The sequence below is a fragment of the Lissotriton vulgaris genome, chromosome 3_1 (assembly GCF_964263255.1).
Source record: "Lissotriton vulgaris chromosome 3_1, aLisVul1.2, whole genome shotgun sequence".
In the NCBI taxonomy this organism is placed as follows: Eukaryota; Metazoa; Chordata; class Amphibia; order Caudata; family Salamandridae; genus Lissotriton; species Lissotriton vulgaris.
In genome coordinates, this window is record NC_141689.1 from 83,441,581 (window position 1) to 83,457,623 (window position 16,043).

Here is a 16,043-nt window from a genome sequence, read left to right on the forward strand (position 1 = left end):
ATCAAAACATGTCGAGTAAGGTGTCATACGAATTGGAATACTAACCCCTCGCCAATTCTGGCGACGGGGTTAGCATTCCACCCTTCTAGAGGGACACGACATGTATGTAACTGTGAACCCCGGTTAAAGTTAACTGAAGCCTCAGCTCCACAAAATGGATGCTGCCACCACAGACACGAGTCTGACCTCCTGCTGCTGGGAGTCCTTCCAGCGAGGGAGGCCTGGACAAAGGGTTTCCTGTCCGGGGCGGTGCTAGCACCGTCCCAGACATGGATTTGTGTATCCTGGGTAGGCAGGGCTTTTCAGGAAGGTGACTGCTGAGTGGCACCCCGGTGCTCACTACGCATAGGCCGGTCAGAACCAGTTCCAGGGGCACACCAGCCCCTGGCCTGGGGAAAGTCCGGCATGGCAGAGGGGTGTAACCACCCCCCTCCTAGTCCCACCCATAGGCAAGACCTAGTCACCGGGTCAGCCCCCTTTTTAAGTATAAAGATGGGAGCGGGCCCCCTGTTAAAATTAGATCATCTTTGGAATCAAGACACGACTTTCTGCGAAAGGACTTCAAGATTTCTTCCTCAAGATTCTCCCTTGTGGCTAAGGAGTAGTCACCCTGCATCAAGCGGGCACCATCCTAAGAACACTGCGGTCTGCTGCAAGTCCTTCATCACGAATCCGACGACCCAGCTCGACGAGACCCGGCTTCCCTGGCACCTCTGACCTCTACTCACCTCTACAGCAAAGCTGAGAACTGTGAGTGCGACGAGACCGAGGGACCGACGATCGCCAAGACTGCACGACTTCTTTGTAACAAGCCCACCGAGTCTTCCACTGGTGAGTGCTTTGGGGTCCGAGAAGCCCCAACCCTGCGCAGCACCAGCACCCAAGATCAGCCTCCCTGCATCTCCACGATCTGCGTGGGGCCCTTCTGCTGTTTGCTGTGCACCGCGTTGTTTGGCTACTAGCCGGCTGGCTTGTGGCCTTCTGAACGACGCCCGACGACATCACTGCTGCTGGTCTGGTTGCTCCAGACTGGCCCTTGCTTCCTTCTTTAAGAGAGGCACCCCGGACCCTCCTGGTCCACTCCAGACGCCATTTTAGGTCCACCGCGTGGGCTTGAATTTGCCAAGGCTTTGTTGCCCAATCCTGGGTCCAGCAACGCCGACAGCTTCTATCTTCGTGGGACAGCTCGATCCTCCTTCCTGGTTGCCGACAACGCCTCCTGGTCCGTGAGATCTCCGAGCCCAGCTTCACCCACACGCTTTGTCGAGGTGGCTACCATCCGGTGCCCTCCTGGTGCCCACTGACTACTGGCTAGTAGTCTCGAACTTGGTCCCCTCTGCTTTCAGGTGTCATCTTCCATCGATCCAGGCTTGGATCCACCGAACTTTCTTCACTGGTCGCCTGCTAGCAACTTCTTTCTTCCAGGCTCCTGGTCCGTCAACGAGGATTCCCGACGTCCTTTGAGTCCTATGCAGCTGCAGCCCCTGGGCTAGGTAACTTCAGCATTTCGGTGCCCCAGCATAGCCTCAGTATCCAAGGGTCAGAATCTACTTTCGTTTTCTCCCTACCAGGTCGGGTTCGCCCGAGAACACTAACTTTGCAAATTCTAGCTACCATAGACTTTGTCCCGCATCTCGCGTGAGAGTGCACACACTGCACCCGAGTCCCCTGGGTCTCCTAGAAGTAATCTAACGATTCTATAGTCAAGTCCTAGCGATTCCAAAGCCTATTAGTACTGTACTTACCTGCTAGTAATTTCGCATTCCACTTTTCAAGTATATGGTTTTCCGTGCCCCTCGGGCATTTGTATATACTGTGCTAACTTAAGTATTTTTGTAAGAGTTTTGGTTTGTGCTTAGTACCCTGTCCTCATAAAGAGTACAGGGCTGTTGTGATTCTTAATAAATAACTGTTTATTTTCATAACACTTGTGTGGTGTCCTTTCACTTGGTGTTCAAGGGGTATATGTGGTATAACAGCTGGCTTAACACGCCCTCTCGAGTCTTTAGCCTTAGACTGCTCGTATCCACGCTACTAGGATAGCTGGTCTATAAGGTTGACTTACAACCAATCATCAATAAGGGTTGCTGGACTGATACATAGTGTTCACTAGAATAGTGAGCACTGCATATCAGGCCACCTTCTCACAGTAGCCCTGCTCTATCTCGGACCAAAGGCCCTGAACTTGGAGTTGGTCCATGTGAGCACCCCAGCCTTGGAGGGAGGCATCCGTGACAATTGACTGAGAAGGAGGAGGACGATGAAACGGGACTCCTCGTAGAAGATTGGATCGTTTCAACCACCATCTGATCGAGTCCCTGGCTCCTTGAGGAAGCAGGACTCTGTCTTCCCACTGATACGATCTTTGAGACCACTGATCCTCGAGGGCTTGCTGCAGAGGTCTCATGTGAAGGCGAGCATTGGGCACAATGTAAATGCATGATGCCATCGATCCCAGCAGAGAGGACACTTGTCTGGCTGTTGGGGCCCGATTGTCCAGAAGAAGGCGAGCCTTCAGAAGCATAGATGACAACCTCTCTTCCGAATGACACACGCTTGCCTGACGTGAGTCCAGAGAAGCACCCAGGTAGTGGATCCGCTGGGAGGGGTTGAGAACGGATTTCTTCAGATTGACGTGAAGACCCAACGACTTCATCAGTTTTAGGCAGAACGAGAGATGGTTCTGAAGCAGAGACGGAGTGGAGCTCTTCAACAACCAATCGTCTAGATATGGATAGACGAAGATTTTTCTTTTGCGGAGAAAAGCAGCCACCACCGCCATGCACTTTGAGAATGTCCGAGGTGCAGATTTCAGGCCAAATGGCAGTACTCTATATTGGTAGTGACGACGTCCGATCTGAAATCTTAGAAACTTCCGATGTTTGATGGACACAGGTATGTGGAATTAGGCGTCCTGCAAGTCGATGGCACACATCCAGTCACATCCAGTGGCACACATCCAGTGTAGGTGCGGGAAGATCTTGTGCAGGGCAAGCATACAGAACTTTTCTTTTCGTATGAACTTGTTTAACCTTCGAAGGTCTAGGATGGGTCTGTATTCTTTGACAGATCCTCGTTTTTGAACCAGGAAATATCGTGAGTACACTCCTTGATTTCTGTGAATCAAGGGAACCTCTTCTATGGCCATTTTTTCTAGAAGGACGGAGACTTCGTCTTGTAGCAATTGAGTCTTGTAACGTGGAAGATGTTGCAACTGGGGAAACAGCTGAGGAGGAGGGGATTTGAACTTCAGCAAGTAACCATGCTGCACAATACTCAGCACCCATCTGTCTTTTGTAATGAATTGCCACTCTGTCAGATGATGAGAAACACTCCCTCCCACCGGAGTGCTGAACAGACTTGGAGGAAGCAATGGCTCAGGGCTTAGGAGGTTGTTTTGAGTTGAACTGCTGTCTGGTATTGCCACCTCTTCCTCTGCCAGGACGACGCTGCTTGAACTGCGTCTTCTGTTGCGACTGGGTCTGCCACTGAGGGGTTTGAACCCTCTGTTGGAAGGCCTTCCGGTCACCTTGGCGAAAGCGTTTCTTGAACTCCTTGCGCTTTTCCAATCCCACAGCTTTGACGGTGTCCATTTCAGCTTTCATTTTGGACATTTCGTCGTCCGCGTGTGGACCAAACAGAGATTTCCCACTGAAGGGCAAATTCAAAATCTTCTTCTGGGCATCTGCTTTGAGCCCTGTCAGGCGGAGCCAGGCTGAACGACAGGAACAAATGCCACTTGAGTAGCCATGAGCCGCAAGATCCGAGGCATCAACTACGGCGCTAATAACTTGATTGGCTACCAGGCCTCCCTCCTGCAAAGTCTCCAGAAAATCTTGGCGATCTTCCTTGGGGAGCTTGTCTGTAAAACGAGTCATGGAGTCTCAAAGAGACCCGTCGTAGCTTCCAAGTAAGGCAGAGGCACTCGCCACCTTCATAAAGGAAGAAGAGGTGTTGCATACCTTCCTTCCAAAAGAGTCCATAAGCTTGCTATCTTTTTCAGGTGGTACTGAGGAAGACGTAGAGCCTGCATGGGACTTCATGGCAGCCGCCACAATGATAGAATCCGCAGGAGGATCCGATCTGAGGAACAAGGGATCCTCTGCAGGGGCCTTATACTTTTTGGCTATTCGAGATGGAACAGATCCCACCACTGCTGGTGTGAGGAATGTAGCCAAAGCTGGTTCTGGGAGGCCAGGGACCAGGGGAAGTAGAGGTCTGGGCGCTGTACGATGACGGAGGGTATCAAAGATCACGGAAGTGGGAACCACTGGAGTGGTCAGCGTGATATTAAGCTTTGTTGCTCCTCTGACTAATACATCTGAGAAAGTCGCGAGGTCATCAATTGGAGAGACTCGGGAAGGTGGCGTAGAGGAATAGGTCGGGGAATAATCTCGGTAAGAAGACCTAGTGGATGACGACCTTGTGGAAGACCTTGTACGCCGCCTCCTATGGGACCTGTCACGATCCCTGTTGTGACTGTCCCTAGATCTAGACCGATGTCTTGATGGAGACCTTGGTCTTGGCCTGACTGGAGATTTGGATCTTGGACTTGGCCTGACTGGAGATTTGGATCTGGCAGGTGTCCTTGACCGCACTGGAGAATGTGATCTGACTCGCGATCTCAGTCTGGGTGACCTCCTGGGGCTCCGAGGAGATCAAGCTGGTCTAGCTGGAGTCTTCGCCTTAGAAGGCGAATATGTACGGGAGTAGTCCGAGCCCGGACTACTCTGTCCAGATACAGCCCCTTGAGGATGAGAAATCAAGCTGCCCCCTGATTTGGGCGTAGATTCTGGAGAAACCTGCACAATGTTCAAGCCAGGAGATGACGATTTTCCTCCTGAAGACTTTGAACCCGGTGACTCCACATCTGCAGTCACTTTATCCCTCGACGGCGAAATCCTCGACGTCGAAGAAGTCTGGGTGACTAACGGCGTTGAGCGGTGTCTTGAACCACGCAGTGAAGAGGCCGACAGAGCCTCGACGTCGATCCGGAGTCCTCGACGGCAATCTTCCTCGACGTCGATCCGGAGACCTCGACCTTCCTCGACGTCGATCAGATTGAGGTACTTCATGACGTCGAGTCGACGACGTTGCTCGACGTAGTCTCGACGATGACCTTCCTCGACGTCGCGTCGACCTTTCCTGATGTCGCCTCGGCGTCGACCTCCTTGACGTCGAAGGATGGGATCTGACAGTCCCTCTCGACGGCGGCCCGCATGCCCGCGGCGACCTAGACGCCGTCCTAACTCTCGACGCCTATCCCTCCCAGGGTGGCGGAGAGTGTCTCGATGTCGACGGAAGCCTCGACGTCGACGGAGACTTAAAAGTATCAGCAGCCATGGACTTCGAGCCCGAAGCATGGTGCCTCGACGCCGACTTACTTGACTGCGGCGGAGATTATCGATGTCGTGAAGATGATCTGGGCCTTTTCGACGGCGTCCTCGACGGAGATCTTCGACCTTCATTCCTCTTTCTGGAGACAGGAGAGGTGGAATGACGCAGTTTCTGGGCATGCTTGCTTGTAGGAGACGATCTAGGGGCTGAGGAAGCACCCACCTGGTGACTCTTGTCCATCTCCTGCATGGCATGAAGTCGAATCCTCTCCATGTCGCGAAGAGTCCGACTTTTAAATTTTCTACAATTATGGCACTGATCAGGAATGTGTGAAGATGGAAGACACAATACACACAGAGTGTGGATCATTCAGAGCCATCTTCTTGTCACAAGGACATTTCCGAAAAAGAGCAGGCATTCTGACAGGAAATTCCTATGGGTTACGACAGAAAAATTAATCAGAAGCCTTATTTATTCAAAAAATGTCAAATAATTTGAGAAAACTCTCTCAAAGAACCAATTTCAGTTGAAAACTGAAGAGCTCAAGCTCCAGGATCACAGAAGGAGCCGGAAAAAAGAACTGTCCCAACTGTCACCTGTGGTGCACCATGGGAGCAGGGGGTTGCCTTCAGGTCTTAAAGGCACGGTACCCCTACTCTAATGCCTTAAAGGCAAGGTGTCAGTTTTCTCTGTTTGCTTTATACTCTACTGCAGCCTACTGCAAATGCCTGCAATTACAGGTTTTCCTATGGCAATAAAGCATTGTTGTATACAAATGTTTTCTGCTCTTTCTTCCTTAGGGTTTGGAAGGGTACTACTGTATGTATACTAATTTATGTAATTTTGAGGCACTTTTGCCAGTTAGAAAATGTTTTTTAGGCTGCAATTATAGGTTTCACATATTTATACATATATATTTATATGTATTTTCTATATGCTCCGGGATCCCGCACATGGGCGGGGATTATTCATAGATTATGACTGTTGATGAGTATCCCCTGGATGAGAACAGACTAATTTGCATATAGCCAGGTTCTGAGCTGGGATGGTGCAGTGAGCTAAAAAACGGTGTTGGATCTAGCCCTGATCTCTTGACTGGGTGAGAGTATTCTGCTTAATTCAGAAACTCTGTCCATCACCACCCCTTGTTACATATTTTGTCCACCCTAAGCGTGGAAGGGTATACTCAGATGTGAGTCCCTTGCTCATTGCACCATCAGGATTCAAGCAAGCCGGGCCGACGACGGCTGAAATGCCAGAAACCGGTCCCCGGTAGCTTGTTTCCTTCCCAGTGTAAGAATTGGCTTGGTAGTTTGATTTGCCCTGTTCCCATCATGCACTGGGACAGGAACAGACTAATTTGCATATAGCCAGGTTCTGAGCTGGGATGGTGCAGTGAGCTAAAAAAACAGTGTTGGATCTGGCCCTGATCTCTTGACTGGGTGAGAGTATTCTGCTTAATTCAGAAACTCTGTCCATCACCACCCCTTGTTGTTAAATAGATATCACACTGGGACATTTCCTAGGTAAGTACAACAGTCTTTCATTAAATCACAGTTGCTTAGGTTTCCATACAAACTCAACACTTGGAACTTTTTCAGAGTAAAACAGTCAATGCAATCCTATGGGGAAAAATTAGGTTATCGATTTGAATTTGAAAGTGAGCAATAGGTCTTTATGGTTGAGTTTGAGATTAGAACAAGGGTTCCCCAGGGTCAAGGATGCACTTAAAGCACCCCCTGCAGCACTAGGGAACCCGGGTGCAGAGTGCTGAGGCCAATGTCAGCCTATGGGTTGGTGGATGCTCTGGCAAGCCACAAGGTTGAGGGAGCAAAACTCCTAGGGTTAAGCTAAGGGGACATGGGGCACCCACAGCAGCACAGGGGTGGCTTATAAACTGTCAGTTGAGCCATCTAAGGCCAGCTCCTGGCATGGTCTGGTGGGGGAGGGGTGGGCACGGTGGATGGTGGTGGGGGGGACGGACCATCCAGATAGAGGCTGCAGAAGGCTTGAGGTAGGTCAGGGATGACCAGGGCCCAGGTCAGGATCTTTTTTTGGGGGGGGGGGTGGGGGGGGGGGGGAGAACCTCTTCATGGTATTGGGCCACTCGAACTCGGGCTGTGGGTGATGGGTGAGGCGTGAGGATTCGGTCTGAGCCAGAGTCTGGTTCTTGATCAAGTCTGGTGCTCACGGGAGACAGTCTTTGTAGGCAGGGCAGGTCTTCTGGATTCTGGGGGGCTGCTGGCTGCAGGAAACACCGGGATTCCGGTGGAGCAGGTCGAGGTTAGGAAAGGCCGGTAGGGGAGTTTCAAATCGGTGCAGGTAGGGACCAATGGGTCCTTTCCTTGGGGTGGGTACGCCCCCCATTAGGTCACCCTCCACTGGGAGGAGGGCATAAGCAGCGCTCTGGTTGGCTGGGTCCCCCATCTTCAAGATGGCAGGGACTGAGCATTGTGCCCCGCCTCACTCACTTGAGGGGTAGAGTTGGCAGAGGTGGGCACTCCTTATCTTAGTTTTCCAGCCAATTCTCCCGCACAAAGAGGCGGTTATAACTGGTGGGGGTCAGTTGCAGGGAACAGCAAATGGCTGGGTCAACTCAAAGGAAGAAAGCGTTTGAAGCTTACTCTTCGTGGACCCTGACCATCCTGGGGACAGAGGCTTGAATGTACTTTGTTACATGACCCTGAGCGTTTGGGGCTCTCAACCTAGGGTCCAGAAACATGTCTGGAGGTAGCAGTTGGCGAGCAGCCACTAAGCCAGGACACCAGAGTTTGGTCGCTTTTCAGAGGGTACCTCTAAAATTACCCTCAGAGTGTATTTGACATAAATCCCACAATGGCATCAAAGTGGATTTAGAGAGCAGTGAAGTTTGATATAAAACTTTCCAGAATTCTGTAAAGCCATTATGGTGCTGTGGAGTTAGTAACGACTAATTCCTAGACCATATACTCTTTATGGCTTTACTGCACTTACAAGGTTTTAGAATTGACTTAGACAATGTAGGGGTACAGGGCTCATGCACCTGTACTCTCATCAGTGGTATAGTGCACTCAGCTAGAGGGGCGTCTTGCCTATACCACAGGTAGTGGTTTGTAGGCATGGCACACAGGTATGTGTGACTTGTCGAATCTTCACTTTTCTCTGCACCGAAACACGCAGCCTGCAAGGTCAGGGTGTGTGTGTGTTAAGGTACAGGGGCTCTAAGGGGGCACAATAGGTGCTGCAGTTCTTAAAGGACATCTGTTGTCAGTGCCCTTGGAATCTATGGTACTTTTCACAAAGGACTAATATATGGCCAGAGAGCTGCTAATTGGGGTTGCAAAGGGTACCGTTTTAGGGAAAGAGCTTTAGACCTGGGTACCTGGTTAGCGGGAACCCAGGTCACACTGCATCAAAGAGCATCAACATCAGGCAAAAACTGGGGGGCAACCATGTAAAAAGGGGCACTTTCCTGCAATAGCTGACTGGGATAAAAATGTGGATCAGTGATAGCGTGAGGGTCAATTTCTGTAATCATCCCAGAGATCCCCTGGTTGTGCATTATCTAGGATATCTTGACTGAGATCTACTACCCGTTTCAGACAAATATGGCGAGTGACCATGATGACGGACACGGAGTCTATCTACGCCACCTACTGACGCTCAGGGGTATTGCTGAACAAAAAATCTCCAGATCCAGGCTGACGTCTGGGGGAAACTCTACGGGAAGGAATCTACAACTAACAGTATCGGATCAGGAATGTCGAAAGCCTCTACTAAAACTTGACTGCTTCTTTAGGAGTAGATTCTTTTGGTGGCTGTACCATTATCTTAGTTCCTGGCTGAATTTAGAGCGTTTGTTTGATGAAATTGCTCGAGGATCGGCTCTGAAGATTTTGTACCGAAGACGAAGCATTTTGGTGGTGGAAGCTGTCTTCGATGGAGGGACATTCGGGTCTGAAATACGTTATTTTTGGTGCCATGAATGAGATGTTGTGGTCTCGGACAGAGTGGATGTAGAGGCCCTTGCTTAGGCTGAAGGTTCAGAGCGAAGACAGAGGGCGAGGCTTCCAAAATATGTTTTCAGCGCACACCATGCAGTGGCGGCCAGTGAGATGTTTTTTTCAGTGAGAACCGATTTGAGTTTTGTAGCAGGGGTAGACTTATTCAAAGTAGGTTTCTGTGCTGGCTGAAAAGTGGCAAACTCCTCTTCTGATTCAGACGGATTAGGAATCATGGATGGAAAATGATTCCTCCTGCGCTGCTGAAGCTTTTTCGTCCTCTTGCAGACCGAAGAGGTCAGGAACATCATCCACTTGTTTGGGCTGCATTTCCTGCTCTTCTAGCAGGTCAGTCCCCAAGTCTTTTTCTACCGAAAAGACTAGCAGGCCTCACAGCTGTCCTCTCTATGTTCGGGCGAGAGGCATAAGTTGCAAACAGGATATTGGTCGGTGTGAGGGTATTTGGAGTGGCACTTAAAACAGAAAGGGTAAAGAGTGCATTCCATTAGTAGGTCATTCTCCGACAGCGTTGGACCAAGGGAAACTAGCCAAAACCCGGCATGTAGACTGTAGTATGGAGTTAATAAGATACCGATAAAAACAATACCATCGTGAGATATACCGGACCGAAAAGAGCCCAATGGAGACTAACTGGAGCGCAAGATTGTACATCCAAACCAGTCGGCAGATAAAAACAATGTGAATATGGAGTCTATGACCATGTGTAGTATTACCAAGAGGATGAGTCAGTCTTGTGATTCCAAGAAAAAATCTTGGAACAAAAACAACTTTTAATCATCCGACCCCAAAACCAGATGGCAGACTTATGCAAAGCATTTGTATCTACAGCACACATGCCTCGAATATTCAGGTATTTTTTTATTTGGGCTTCAGTATCTTTCAGTGTTCTTCGATGTACAAAGTTCTTTTCCAAGAGTGTGCCATTTTGCAGTTATTCGCACTTGTTTTGACAGTCTTTGTAATCTCCTACTAGGAGAGGTGGGCTAGTCACCCAAGCATATCATGAAAATTAGGACAGTTTCCAAGCATTGTGGGTATAAGTCTAATGGAACGGAATTAACCAGGTAAGGGGGTGGGAGGCAATTGCTACAACGCAGAATAATGCACTGCATTTAAATCTACACAAGGATCTAAAAAAATCTAATTTGAAGTTTTAAACAAAATACATTTAGATTTGACACTTGATCACATTAGCAAATTAAGCTAGCAAAAACAGTGAAATTATTCTCACCTTATTGCTTTGGTCATCCTTACTGGTGCTTAGTCGGTCATCTCTCTCTTGAGCCTTTGCCATACTCCTAGACCCCCCTCTGCCATCTTTTTCTTGCACTGTAGAGACACACTTTCCAGTATTTCGTCTTGACATGGATGGTTTAATCGTGCTTGAGCTTACTGAGCTTGAGCCAGGTCTTTGTGCACAACTTTCTTTTCCTGCACTTCTTGCCCCAGTTATACTGACATCAGGCCTTGAAGATGGCTTTTGATCTTCTCCACTTTTGGTTGAAGTCATCTTTTGAGTCAACCCCCCTTGCTTTGCAGTAACAGTTGTTGAGCTTTGATTAGAGGATATTCCTTTTTTAGGCACTCCAGATCGTGTAGTGCTTGGGTTTCTCACTTCAACATGTGTTTGATCTCTGTTTGTATTCTTCTCAGGTGCCTTTTGTGAAATCTTTTCGGAACGATTTTGATAATTGTTCCCAGATTCCACTTCATTCTTTGCTCCTGTTTTCCTTCCATCAACTGTGCCTTTTGAATCAGTTACTGGTTGATTAACGCCTCCATTCAAGCCAAGATCAGCAGAATTTTGAGAATCCAGACCAGCTCTACCAGTCGCCAACTCTGGAGTTGATGCAGCCTCTGCATTTATCTTTCTTGCGTCTTCTAGACCCTGTGCTTGATCTGTGACAGTATCCATGCCTTTGGGTTTTGTTTTTTTCACCACTTTAGGCTTTAATGCAATTCTTTTAAATTTTAATGTTTTGGCAAAAGGTTCTAAGGCAACTGCCGATTTTTTCTTTATTAGTTTCTTTTTAAGGACACCAGGTTTTACTAATGGCTTAGATGACAAAGTTACAACCTTCTCTTCAGTTTCCCCCTTTTGAATGTTTTTAGCAGGATGTACTTCATTATTCTTGGAGTCTGGTTTGGAATTGCTTGTTTGAATACTCGAAGCAGTGGAATGGTCAGTGTTAGTGTCTGCTAATTTCGTCTTAGCTGACCCATTAGAGACCATTTGAGCACACTCGGTTTCATCTATATTTTCCACTTCAGAACTGGAAAATGCAAAATACAAGGACACACGTTAAAGCAAAGATGTAGGCATTAACGATTAGCTATTTCCGTAACAGGCAGATTCACTAGCAGCATTAATCTCCCAAATACTTTATTCATTATCCTCTGCAAGTTATGCAGCGCTGTACAGTTGAATTGTAAAAATGCACTGGAGTCTTGAATACCAACAAGGAAATTTAAGAACACAATATCACTGCACTAAGAATGGTTAAACTGGGCATTTTGTTCCACTGGAAAATCCACCACACCCTGGCATTCTTCTGGTTGGACAACATGTACAAAATCGTAAATTAAACATATGATCTACAACCTTAATGATTACATTTGGAGGACACCTGGGGACCGTTTAGGGCCTGATAAACAGATTTCAACCAAGGCACGACACATTGGATACATTGGACACAATGGTTGCTGTACAAGGCCTACTACAAATAACTCTTACATAGTCTTCTTTTATTAGAATGCTTTCTTTCTGTTGAAAAGTCTTTATCTGCTTATTCAGTGTGGGAGATCAAAGAGGAGTAAAGAGTTATGCTTACTTTCAGGTCATGCTACTTCCCAAGATTGAGGAAAGGTGGATTGTTTTGAAAGGGAGGGGGCTCTTAAAATAGGACTCAATAATAAACTTTGTTTACCTTGTTTTTAGTGCAATTTTTCATAAGAATATTCAAGAATGTACTGTACATACAATGTGAAGCATACAGACCAATTGTTAAAGAAAATTTCATACAGCAGCAATAGTTCGATAATTATCATCACAACAATACAGTACAGATATTTTGATAAATCTGATCCACAAAACCAGTCGGCTAACCCAACAATGATGACACCGTGGAGTATAATTCAGTCAGTGAGTTCAGAATAAAGTAGCAAATAAGAACGGAGTGATTGGCAGATATTTTTGGGGCGGGAAGTGAGAGGCAACAAAGATGCATACACATCACTAGTAGTGTTGCATTATATTAAATCACTCAGCCAGGGCCTCACCAGCGGCGGTGCAGCTTCACCACAATTAAGAGAAAACCTGCTTCTTGGCTAGCAATAGTGCAATTGCAGTAAAGCGTCTAATCCCGGGGCTTAGAGGGAGCACATACCCCAGTAATGCCAGTAAGGGTATTTGCGGAAGCTCAGTCTCAACCATTTGTTCCAGGTGACCAAATACTGCTAAGTGGATGAAATCAGCATGTGCAATTGCACATCTGCCAACGGTTTGGCCTCGTGAAGTCTATCTTTGCAAGCAGCACAGGAGTAGCAAACTGTGCAGAAACTTAAACTGTAAAAGTTTATATTTAAAATTATTAAAAGTAGGTGTAATGCACCTGTGCAATTAAATAGTACGAATAAAAGTCAGGTACTCCGAACCCTCCTCTTTTGAAGGTATGAGTGCCTGCCAGCCCACCAGCACTTGCAACCCTACCCAGATCAGGAGCGTCAGCATCCCCCGGAAGGTGCTAAAAAAGGAGACCAAGTGGAATTGGGATGTGTAAAAACAGATAAAAAGTTGGGTAACGCAACTGTCTTAATCGCAATGCGGCTGGCCACCAACAATGTGAGTGTGATCCAACTGTCTATTGGTCCAGGGAGACGTTCGATCAGCACTCCATAATTAAGCCAGACAACTTCTGAGGCTGTGCGGTGTATAGTTACCGCAACATATCTGGGAGGGTCATCGCACCAGCACAGTGGGAAATCTAGCGTCAATGGTGTGGTAGGGTCAGTTGGGGGAATATTTCAGATTTGTTCCAATTGATAACCAGCCCGGAAAAAACGCCAAACTGCTCCACCTACTGCATAATCGGTGAGAGATTTAAGGCTGGTTCTCGAACAAATATCAGGATATCATCCGCATACAAGGAAACCAGAGGGGGACCTTGATGGAACCCTATTCCTTGCTGGATATACTGCTCTTGAAGATGCCGCACAAGGGGGTCCATCTCTATAATATCGAGTAGAGGTGAAAGTGGACAGCCTTGCCTGGAGTCCCGCAACAGGGAAAAGGTATTGGATCACACCACATTTATGCGGTGCTGTACGACTAGGTAGGTATATAGAAGTCGGACCATGGAGCTGAAGTTCTGGGGGAACCCCAAGTTTACTGAGCAATGCCTGTAAAAAAACTAAAAAAACTAAAAAAACACTCCAGGGTGTCAAATGCTTTTTCCGCATCAAATATCACTGCAGCAGGGGCCGCAGGGTTGATTTGATTGATGACCGCAAACAATGTATTTAAGTTCATTGAAGTCTATCGATTCGGCATAAAGCCCGACTGCAAATGCAACATGATCTGACAATTTAAAAGTGATATATTGGTAGCCAATACCTACTACAGGAAGCACATCTGTCAGGCAGTTTGCCTGCGTTGAGGAGAAATGCGACAATCGCATTGCGCATGGTGGGGGACAGTTACCCCTACTCCAATGCCTCTGCATAAACCGCGTGTTGCAGAGATACTTCATGAATGGGCTCAAAGGGAGGGCCCATCAGCTTGGACAATACCAAATTCAACTCCCACGGTGGAGAAGGAGGTCTCACAGGAGGGTAAACCTTTAGCCCTTGTAGGAAATCAACCACCTGAAGTTGAAAAAATGAAGGTTGGTTAGGAGACTTACGATAAGCCATAATGGCTGCCAAATGTACCTTTATAGAAGAGTATTTTAAACCAGACTTGGCAAAATAGAGTAAGTATGGTAGGATGACCTATTCTTGACCAGTAACCGGATTCCAACCTTTCTGAACACACCACAAATAAAACCTCTTCCACTTCATAGAGTATGAGGTTCTTGTGGAAGGTCTCCTAGATTCCCGTAGAATGTCCATGCAGTCTGCAGGACTTCAGCTGTCAGGCCGAGTGAGGGGAGGCTGGGATGAAAGATCTCCCCCCCCCCTCACCCCTCCCCCCCATCTTGGAAAGAAAGTCCGGCCTGCATGGAAGCCTCTGATGCAGACGAAGTGACAATTGCAAGAGATCTGGAGACCACCATTGGTGAGGCCAATCTGGTGCTATTAGTATCATTTTTATCCTGGATCTCAGGAGCTTCGCCACTACCTTCGCAATGAGAGAGAGGGGTGGAAAGGCGTATGCAAACGTCCCTAACCAGCTTATCAAAAGTTCATTCCCCCTTGCCCCTGGTTGGTAAAATCTGGATGCGAAGGCGTGGCATTTCTTGTTGTCTTCGTCTGCGAAGAGGTCGATGCTGGGAAGACCCCCACTGCCAGAAAATGTCTTCTACTACGTCGTCGTTGAGCACCCAGTCTTCTTGCTCTTGGAAGTGATGACTTAGAGAGTCTGCTTGAACATTCTGCTCTCCCGGCAGATGGATTGCCGTTATCGACAGGTTCCTGGCTAGCACCCAGTGCCAAATTGCTTGGGCCTCGAGAGACCGAGGACGAGAGCGTGTTCCACCTGGTTTGTTCAAACTAATATTGAATCTAACTGAATGGCTGGTTGAAAAGCCTTGAGGGCCAAGTGGACTGCCCGCAGTTCTAGCATGTTGATATGGTAAGTCTGCTCGTTGAGGGTCCATCTCACCTGTGTTTGAAGGTGACCCAGATGTGCACCCCAGCCCTGAAGAGAGGTGTAGGAAGGTACCTCCTGACTATGGTTGCCCCCAACTTTTTGCCCTGTGTTTTAGCTGGTTTTTGACATAGTCGACCTGGGGCCCTGCCAATCAGGACCCCAGACCTACTGCTCTCTCTGTAAAATGGATTCCATGTACCCTAGGTGCATTTCCAATTGGTACTGGGCCACCCTATCAGACCCTGTAACTCAGGGCATGGGTGTACCCAGGGCTGCCAGGGGATGAAGCATGTATTATGCCACCCCTGGCTGGCCTCCTAAATTTGACACCACTGGCTGCATGACAGCTGGGGCAAAGTCGTGTAATCACCCTTTGCTGTAGATATAGTATACCTATATCTAACCCTAAAATGGACACACCGATTCCTATCAGTCACTCCTATGGCAGGCCTTGACAATCCTGAAGGCAGAGTGCTTGGAATCGTGTGAGATGGTGCTCTGGCATGAGCTGAGCCTGTCTGCAGCTTGCGGAACCAAGTCCTAATAGCTGTTCCATGATAACGCATACCATATACTCTTAAGTGCATTATAATCCTCACGGTTACATGCTATCTTTGGTATTGCTTTATCAAAACATGTCGAGTAAGGTGTCATACGAATTGGAATACTAACCCCTCGCCAATTCTGGCGACTGGGTTAGCATTCCACCCTTCTAGAGGGACACGACATGTATGTAACTGTGAACCCCGGTTAAAGTTAAACGAAGCCTCAGCTCCACAAAATGGATGCTGCCACCACAGACACGAGTCTGACCCCCTGCAGCTGGGAGTCCTTCCAGCGAGGGGAGCCTGGACAAAGTGTTTCCTGTCAGGGGCGGTGCTAGCACCGTCCCAGAC

At 48.0% G+C, this 16,043-nt stretch overlaps 1 protein-coding gene across 1 annotated transcript in view; it reads right to left on the reverse strand.

Annotated features, from left to right (window-relative positions):
• Window positions 1-16,043, reverse strand: part of LOC147725993 (uncharacterized) — a 273,904-nt gene that overhangs the window by 197,292 nt on the left and 60,569 nt on the right. The window contains exon 3 of the mRNA XM_086960111.1: window positions 10,570-11,611. Within this exon, the coding sequence (XP_086816237.1) occupies window positions 10,570-11,611 (1,042 nt within the window). The remainder of the gene's footprint in view (window positions 1-10,569; window positions 11,612-16,043) is intronic.